Source organism: Corylus avellana, chromosome ca3, assembly GCF_901000735.1.
Source record: "Corylus avellana chromosome ca3, CavTom2PMs-1.0".
Classification (NCBI taxonomy): domain Eukaryota; kingdom Viridiplantae; phylum Streptophyta; class Magnoliopsida; order Fagales; family Betulaceae; genus Corylus; species Corylus avellana.
This window is the reverse complement of record NC_081543.1, coordinates 33,756,209-33,766,068: the sequence shown is the minus strand read 5'-3', so window position 1 is coordinate 33,766,068 and position 9,860 is coordinate 33,756,209. Positions and strand designations below refer to the sequence as shown.

Here is a 9,860-nt window from a genome sequence, read left to right as displayed (position 1 = left end):
AAGATTGAATTTTTTAAATTAAATTAATAAAAAAAATAGTATTTTAATCAGATAAAACGGTGAGTTTTGATTAGAGTAACGGAAGTTAACAAAAATTGACGGTAGGGAGTTTTCTAGTAGTTTCGAGTGACTCAAGGACTAAATTTTCAAAAAAAAAAACCCAGGGAGTTTTTAAAAAAAGCGCGTTTACCTAAGGATTTTATATCTAATTTCCCTTTAAAGTAAAGTGAAACGCACCGTTTCAATGAGACTAACGACTGTTAACCATTTTAAAAAAAATTTAACGGTAGGAATTTTATTGGCATTTTGATTCATTTAGAGAGTGAAAATTCGAAAAAAATAAATAAAAAAAAAAAACAAAAAAAAAACTCAAGAAATTTTTAGTTTTTGCTGGTTGACTGAAAGACTTATAATATATTTACCCATAATAATAATAAAAATAAATGCTAAAACGGTGCGTTGTTGGTGGGAAAACTTTTCCCTCTTGGCTCACTCTCCCTCCAAAATGATCACAAATCAAACACGGTTTCTCAGAATCCAAAACCCTAGTGACCAACCATGGCCTCCACTTCTGCTTCGCGGTCCACAGGCGTCACCGGAAGAATCCAAACTGCAGCTTCGACACTGTACTCCGACAATCAGTCCCTCATTGCTGTAAATTTCCTTCCTGTGTTTTACCATTTTGGAAGTACTTTTTAGTGATTTTGGGAATCGAATTTGTTTCCGTTTTTTTTTTTTTTGGAAAGAAATTCAAGTTCTTTGAAAATGCAAGCCAAGCAGTGCCTGGTACCCCCAAAGTCTATACTTTGATTTTGAAAGAAGTTCGCGTTGTTTTCTGAAAGTGAACACAATGGGATGCTTTTGCTTTTAAAGCAAGATAAGTGCTTTCTAAGAGTTGATAAATGCTAAAAATCAGTGCTGACTGATCCTATATTATTGTCGAAAGCTGCTGTTTGATTGCCCTATTGAAACTACTTTTTCTTTTTCTTTTTCTTTTTTCTTTTTGTTGCTGAATACAATATGATTTTTCGCTAATAAGTGCTTCGAATTCCTACCCAAATGATGCCTAATCACATTGCATGTCCTATCCATGGTGTTACCACAACTCTATTTTGGGTTGTTTGTTTCAGGAATTTCGGAAGGCGTTGAATATGATAATGGAAATTGGGGTTGATTTGGAGAGAGATAATCAGTCTCAGATGGTATTCTACTATTCTGGACAATGAGCTTTTTTTCCCTCAATAGTATTGTTGTTTATACTTTGTTTGATTGCGAGAGAATATAGAAAATTGAAAGGAATTTAAATTTTTGGATATGAATTTCTTTTCAGCATTTGGCAATTCAAAAGGACATAATACTTCCCCCAACTGATGAATAGAAATTTTTTTAGGATTAATTCAGTCTCATTAGGGTTGGCACAAGTGGGAAGGGCCTTACTCTTGGTGGCATTTCCATCAAGTTTAAGTTCGAATCTCCTTGGATGCAAACAATTCCTTGGGGCAAGCCGGAGTATTACCCGATTCTTGTGGAGGGGGCGCTTTACATGAGTTTGAAGTTTACTCGATTGGGGTGGGTACACGAAATTTCAATAAGGCTGCACATGGCTTGGCCTAAGAGCGTAAACGGTTCATTGAGAAGACCTGGAACACTACAATTCTAGGGGCTATCCGTGATATTGTTTTGATGGAACAACCTGTATCCATCTGATTCTTCATTAATGAGAATTCATCTATTTCCTTAAAAAAAAAAAAAAAAAAGGGGGTGTAAACTAGACCGTCTGTTTTTTAAACAGTAAATATGATGTTACTTTTTCTAGGGCAAGGAATTTAGATTCGAAGATAATGCGTTGATATTACTTGCTTTTTTAATAGTAGATTTGAATATGATGAAGAGAGATAATCATGAGTCTCAGATGATATTATACTATTCTGGACAATGAGTTTTTTTTTCCCCATAGTATTTCTGCTTATGCTTTGTTTGATTGTGAGAGAATATAGAAAATTGAAAGGAATTTAAATTTTTGGATCTGAAACTGAAGCCATTATCTCTTGCTTTCTTGTTTCTTAATGCCTTTGTTGATTTGTTAACTGCCTTTTGGTTGATCTGTAGGAGAGGTGCTTGAACTCTATATAATGCAAAGTTTTTCTCTTCAAATGATTTTGTCTTTATGTAAATGTTTTATTATCCTCCTTTTCTCTGATTTGTTAATTTAATGCTTGAAATGCAGATAACTAATTTTAAGAAGTTGTTTGAGGATGAGATTGCAAAGCTCAAGCCTAGTTTATCTTCAGTTCCACAAAACCATCCTATAATACGCCAATTTAGAGAAGCTATCTGGGTATGTTTTCTCTCGATTATTTTCTTTGGAGTTTCATGGGTGTTGGACTATTAAAAGGATAGGCAAGAATTTCAAATTTTTTATTACTACATTTTGACATTTTTTCTTATTTTTTCTATTTTAAAATTATGTGTTGAAGTGTTTTCTATTTTTTTATTTTTTAAAATCTAATTCATTCTTACTGTATTACTAATGCATATGATGCAGGACAAACACATTACAACATCAAGACTACCCCTCTTGGTCTAGAATTGACTTGTTTCTTATTTCTTCTAATTGGGAGATTCACTTTTCACTCGTTGTTAAGAGAAAACTGAATTCACAACACAATAACTTGTAATTCTGTGTATCTATACTCAGTAAGTCATGAACTTTATCATTTGCACCTATAAAACATTTGTGTTCTATAGTTGTTGAATCTTTTGAGCATAAAAAATGGGGATCCGGACCGAAGACCGGCTTTGAACCACCTTGCTAAGTTGATCTTTGAAGAGTTGGACCCACTTTTAAGTGGAGAGATGTGGCGTGATTTCGATAACCCACTTAATGATACTTCTTTGGGTTTTCTTTGAGAGTATTATCAGTGAAGGTTCATGATCTCTTGGTCTTTTTCCTTGGGAGGATTTATAACTCCCCATTAGGATGGGCTAGGAACATAGAAATAGGCCTTGAATTTAGGTCCACAGGACTATGTAGCACTTGAATCACAAAACATATAAACTTAATTTTATATTATGTATTTCTCTATATAAAATAATTAAAAGTTGATCGAGTTGCTATGGTCTTAAAATTTGCTCCAGTACAAGTTGAAACTATTGAATAAGTTAATTCCATAAATGACTATCGAATCAGAACAAAGAAAATAAGTTATCTATGTTAAAGTACTGATTAAGTGATTAAATTTATCTCTTCCTATCAGCTTAAGCTTTTAGGATAACTGGTAATTTAACATGGTATCATAGCCAAAGGTTATGTGACTTCGTCAATTCACCCCCATTTAAATTAGAAAATATTCAACTTGTTGGGCCTCACTATTAAAAGGGAGTTTAAACCCCACACGTGAGGGGGAGTAATCAGTATTTAAATTTATCTTTTGGGATAACTGTTAATTTAACAATTTAAAAGAAAGAGTGAAATGAAACCAAAGAACTCCTAATATCTCTCTTTTTTAATCATGTCAAATACCTCATTTTTCACGAAATTATTTCATGAATACAGCCATAATCATGAACTTCAGCAATTCAGATATTACCATTTCAAACACCTTCTATCAATGACTTCAACGAGTTCATATTTTGATATTATTACTTCATATTTGAATATATATATATATATATATTGAGAGAGTATTGCCCCTCGATTTCTTAGGAGCCAAACACAAACCAAACAAATGAAAAAAGAATACTTGTACTTCTTCCCGATCACCATAATCTAATTGCGTTAGTATGTTCACTAAACGACTACAATTTTGCCTTCTTTTCTCAGTCACCAAAAGCATGCCTTTTACACAAAACCCAATCATTAATTGTACCTGTTTATAGGTCACTACAATCATTAATTGTACCAGTTTATAAATGTTACTATTATTTTCGACTATAACAATGCAATGGCTATAAACAAATATCTTTAGGAGAGTCTCAAAACTATTACATTATTTCAAAAGCACGAACATAAAAGAGCTACATACAAACTGTATGTTCACATATCAGCTTCCTTCAGTATCTTGTAGAAACTTCAATTTGATCTTGTTGAGTGTGGTTAAAATACCTTTTGCATTAATCCTTTGCTCATGTAACTCAGCACAACACTGCAAAGCCAATATCATTAGAGAAGACATACAATTCTCCATAGAAGCACAATCACTCTCAATTCTCAATAATTTGGCATCAACAACTTTAGTTACTGAAAGGGGTGAAGACTCCTTTACCCAACGCTTCAAGCTCATTTCTCCATCAAACATGTCATCTGTAGGTTTCTTTCTTGTGAAAGTTTCCATCAGCAAAATACCATAACTATACACATCGCCTCTTGTAGAAACAATTCCTCCCGATGCATACTCTATTATATTGTAACATAACAACTATTCGTGAGAACATAATTATATATTCCAAAGATATAAAGTGCTAAAATCAATATTCTACCAAGAAGATATAGTTATTTGTACGTGTATGCATGAGTTAATGATAGACATGTAAGTTCTAGTTGTAAACTAAAAACATCACCTGGTGCCATATACCCAATAGTAGCGAGAGTCATGGTTTGCATCATAGAATCCCCATCACCTAACAGTTTCACAATGCCAAAATCAGCAACATGTGCAACCATATCTTCATCTAATAAGATATTGCTTGGCTTCAAATCGCAATGAACAATAGGTGTTGAATAACCATAATGAAGGTATTCCAGTGCCGATGCGACATCAATCATTATATTTAGTCTTTGTAAGATACTCAAACAACGGTCTGGAGAATACAACCACTTCTCTAGGTTTCCATTAGGCATGTATTCCAATATAAAAGCTTTGAAGTCAATGCTACTGCATGCATTGATGATCTTAATAAGATTCCGATGACGAATATTGCGTAGTACTCCACACTCTGTATCAAAACTTTTGGATGCCCCTTCTACTACCAAGTTGAAAACTTTTATTGCAACTATCATTCCATCTGAGAGGGTCCCTTTGTATACTGATCCAAAGCTCCCTTTACCAAGTAAGTTGCTTGTGTTGAACCCTTCTGTTGCTTGTATTAGTTCATGTTGGGAAATTATTCTCCATGTCGCTAGTGGTATTGAGTTTGCCTCCTTTGGAAGTTTTGCATTCTTTTTTCGGCGTCTTGTCCATACTACTACAAGAGCAACTACAATCAATGTTAACCCAATTGCTGGTAATACATACTTTAGCATAGAAGCTGCTACCGTATTTTTTGGTCGAGAAACACCTTCTTTACATGGGGGAACTTGCAGTTGGGGAGCACCACAAAGTCCATCATTTGACATAAATGATGCAGCGGAGAAGTGTGCAAATGGTCCTCCTATAGGAATTTTTCCTTGTAGTCTATTGAAAGAGACATTTAGATATTTGAGATGTGAAAGTGCTTCTAAGGACTTGGGAATCTCTCCAGATAAATTGTTATTCGAAAGATCCAAGAATTCCACGCTTACCAATTCACTAAAAGATGTAGGAATTGTGCCTTCTAATCGATTGTTTGCCAATGAGAGATTAGCTATATCTTCGAGGCCACCAATTGTTGTTGGGATATCGCCATATAGTTGATTTTTTGATAAATCTAATACTCTCAAGACCTTCAAATGTCCCATCTCTAATGAGAGAGAGCCATTTAGAGAATTTGTTGACAAGTCAATAGTTAAGATATCTGTAAGTTTCCACAAACTCAAGGGAATCGTAGAAGTTAATTCGTTGAGGTTCAAGTAAAGACCTCTTAAAGAAGTCATATTACTTACACATGTAGGAATAGGTCCAGAAAGCTCATTATCACCTAAATACAACTCAAACAAGCTCTTTAAATGACAAAGATCAATTGGGATGGGACCTTGGAGTCTATTATTATCGAGTCTCAAAGCTTGAAGCTTGTGCAATCTTCCCACATCAGTTGGAATAGGGCCAGCCAAATCATTGAACCGTAGTGACAAAAGTATCAAGTTGGTTAAATTTCCTATATCACTCGGAATACTGCCCTTAATATTGCAATCATCTATGAAAAGTTGTTGAAGAGAAGTTGGGAGATTTCCAATGGAATCAAGAAGGATCCTATTTTGTAGATTACCTGACAATCCTAACAGTGTTAGATATGTCAGATTAGATAGAGAAGAGAAAAAGTTGAACTCTGGAGTGGAAGATTCAATGGTCAAATTATTGTATCCTACGTTGAGCCACTGGAGGAGCCTTAAGTTACCAAGTGCTTTAGGAATTAAGCCTGAGAATGAGTTGTCATGCAGATCTAAGAGATTGAGTTGTGAAGCATTCGACAGAGAGCTGGGAATTGTGCCACTTAGTTGATTTCCCCATAGATAAAGTACCTGGAGATTTGGAAGTAGGAAGCCTACATCGGATGGAAGATCGCCTGACAAGTTATTGGAAAGCATTGAAATTACTTGTATTGTTGAGATATTAAAGATCTCAAATGGAATTGGACCAGTGAAGTTGTTGTAACCGATATTGAAGATCTCAATTTTTTGTAGATTACCAATTTCACTTGGTATTTCACCTGGCACAATACGAACAACTATACATTATTATTCCAAAAAAAATAAAAGGTGCTTTAAATGAAACGTGCGCACAAGTGAACAAGTGTCTAATAAACCAACAGAAACTTCAAATTAAAATCTAATTAATAAATAAGCCACTATGCCCACTATCCTCCTTTCACATGGTCAGTTATCCACCTTGTCAGTTGAGCCTCTATTTTATTAGTTGAGCTATGTGGACAATCTTGTTATTTGTTCTTAGTGTGAGATGTGAATATAATATTTTGTAAGTCTTAAATTTAAATTTGCAAAAAAAGAGTATAGGAAAAAGAAAAGAAAAGAAAAAAAAAAACGTACAAGTTTAGTTAGTATGTTCAATTAACTAATGGGTTAAGTACTTAATACCCCTGGGGTTTGCCAACTTTATTTTTACTCCCCTGAGGTTTCATTTTTATCACAGGAGGTTTCTGTAGTTTTGATAAATGACCAAGTTAGTCAATTCGTTAGTTGACCTAACGAACTGACACGTGGACCAATCAGATGTTGACACGTGGCACATATTTAATTTTTAAATTTTTTTAAATTAAAAAAAAAATGTTGTTTTTTTTTTAAAAAAAAAATAATAAGAAAAATAAAAGGAAAAAAAATGGCCACCCCCTTGGCCATTTGGGGGTGGCCCTTTGGCCATGGGGGTGGCCATCTGGCCTGATGGGGGTGGGGGAATCCACCCCCAACCACCATTGGGGGTGGTTTCGGCCACCCCCTAGGCTCCATGCGGGTGGCCGAGTCACCCCCAGCACCCACTGGGGGTGGTTTCGGCCACCCCCTTGGGCACCAAAGGGGAGCTAAGGGGGTGGCCTGGGGCAATTTTTTTTCCTTTTCTTTTTCTTTTTTTTTTTTAAAAAAAAAAATACATTTTTTTAATTTTTAAAAAAATTAAATAGGTGTCACGTGTCAACATCTGATTGGTCCACGTGTTAGTCCGTTAGGTCAACTAACGGATGGACTAACTTGGTCATTAATCAAAAACACATGGACCTCCTGTGATAAAAATGAAACCCCAGGGAGAGTAAAAATAAAGTTGGCAAACCTCATGGGGGTATTAAGTACTTTACTAATTTTGTTTTCACTAGCACAATACACAAAATGCATGACAAAACAATGATGGTCGCATTGTTGTTGTCCAAAGCATGTTTTAAGAAGGCATTGCCCAAAAGTTAAGCTTAACTTTGTTAAGTGGGTGTGGATTTAGGAAGCTATGACCATATGCATAATGCATGGCAACCGCTAATATATTGTGTTGTCAATGAGCCCTAATGTATCTTTTCCTTCTATATTTCTTTATACATATAAATCCTTAAGTACATATATAGCCATGAGATTGAGATATGAATCCACGCACACAAATAGAGCAACATGATTAATACTTTCAGTTTTTTACTAGTGTATATATATATATATATATATATATATATATATATATATATATAGCCTTGAGATATGAATTCACCCTTTTCCAAGGTGAAGCTCGTCTCAAAACCGTGGTAAAAAATTATTTTGTACTTTTAATTGAATGGTACCCCATTTGAGGCAAGTAAAAGGTAGATGCCATCCATATAATCAAACAAAAACATACCTCCAAAGTTGTTTTCAGAAATCCGTAACTCCTTGAGCATGGTTAGGTTTCCAATTCCTAGAGGTACCCCTCCTATAAACTTATTTTGAAACAAAGCTAAAATTTGCAGTTGTTTGCACTTGAATAATGTGGGTGGGATAGTACCTGCAGAACAATTCCCATTTAGAAACAAATACAAAAACTTCTGAAGTGACTAAAAGCTAAAAGAATGCTAAACATACCTCCAAAGATGTTGTTGCCAAGGTTTAACTCTTTGAGCATGATTAAGTTTCCAATTTCCAAAGGTAAACTTCCACTGAAATTATTACCTCCTAGGTTAATGACTTGCAGTGACGACATGTTGGAAACATTGGAAGGCATCGGACCAGAGAGCAAGTTGTCTCTGAGATCAATTCCTTGCAAGTTGTATATGTTGAAGATGGAGGATGGAATGGAGCCCGAAAGTTGGTTATAACTAAGATTAATTATTTGCAATGAAGATATGTTAGATAAAGATGGTGGAATAGTCCCTGAGAATCGGTTACCATATAGAGACAAAGTTTGAAGTTTGGATAACAATCCCATCCCTGATGGTATTTTTTCGTTGAAGTTATTGAATCCAAAGGATAAGTGTTGCAACCGGTAAAGATAAGACAACTCGTTAGGCAGAGAACCATGAAAACTATTGTTTTCAATGTTTAGACTAACAAGAAATGAAAGGTTTCCAATGTGTGGAGGAATGGTGCCTACAAGATCCATGTAAGAAAGGTTTAATGCAATGACTCGACCATGGCTGGAACCACAAGTGATACCAACCCAGTTGCAAATAGAGGAGCTGGTGGACCAGTTGTTTGTCAAAACATTGTAAGGGTCATGAGAAATTTGAGCTTTTAAAGCAAGAAGAGCATATTGATCGGTGGTAATGTTGGGAAGAGTTGCAACAACTAAGCTTGCCATGTAAAATTGCACCGCGAGAAGTGACACGCCAAGGAGGAATAGGAAACAAGTTCTCTCCATGTATGTAGGTCGAGGCGTGGGGATTAGTGCGAGTTCAAGTGAGACTATATATATATATATATATATATATATATATATACACACACACACAAGGAGATCGCTGAATAAAAAAAGAAAAAAGGAATGATAACCCAAGTGGCTAACATGTAAAACCATATCTTCATCTAGCAAGATTTTACTTGCCTTGAGAACGCGTGTAGAAATTATAATAGACATGATGAAGACATTCCAAGTTAATGTCAATGGTGAAATCCAATCTTTCAAGGTCGACATTAAGAAAATTGGTGGTGTGAGATACTACCACTTTTCCAAACTCCAATTAAGAAAATTGGCAGCAAATGCCAAATAGTGAGGTTGTCATGACAAAATTTCAGGCATTTCTTAGCAATTTATTCTTGGAAACTTGATATTAATTACTAATTAATTAAAAGTACTCGGACACTTGACAGCAACATTAATCGTCACACCTTTGGTGAATATGTGCTAAATTCAAGGCTACATGTGCTCTTATTTCTCTAGATGATTTTACACTACAAATAATCTCTATTTATAATTTTATAGCCAGGAAGATTGAAAGAATACAAAATGGTATTCAATTTTGATTTTATTTTATCAATTACAATCAATGCTAATATATTCAGATAATATCAAATCTCATTCAGTATATTCTAACGTCTACATGAT

At 34.8% G+C, this 9,860-nt stretch overlaps 2 protein-coding genes across 2 annotated transcripts in view; one reads left to right on the top strand and one right to left on the bottom strand.

Annotated features, from left to right (window-relative positions):
- Positions 1 to 501: 501 nt before the first annotated feature.
- The window catches only part of LOC132175407 (E3 SUMO-protein ligase MMS21), a 53,145-nt gene continuing 43,786 nt past the window's right edge, over positions 502 to 9,860 (top strand). Inside the window, exons 1-3 of the mRNA XM_059587358.1 lie at positions 502 to 654; positions 1,131 to 1,202; positions 2,228 to 2,338. Coding sequence (XP_059443341.1) covers positions 559 to 654; positions 1,131 to 1,202; positions 2,228 to 2,338 — 279 coding nt within the window. The 5' untranslated portion in view covers positions 502 to 558. The remainder of the gene's footprint in view (positions 655 to 1,130; positions 1,203 to 2,227; positions 2,339 to 9,860) is intronic.
- Positions 3,700 to 9,176, bottom strand: LOC132173418 (probable LRR receptor-like serine/threonine-protein kinase At3g47570). The gene is made up of 5 exons (XM_059584921.1): positions 8,402 to 9,176; positions 8,181 to 8,324; positions 4,561 to 6,564; positions 4,266 to 4,396; positions 3,700 to 4,145 (listed from the first exon to the last, which is right to left on the bottom strand). Exons 1-5 carry the CDS (start codon positions 9,174 to 9,176, stop codon positions 4,044 to 4,046), a joined length of 3,156 nt encoding a protein of 1,051 aa, XP_059440904.1. The 3' UTR covers positions 3,700 to 4,043.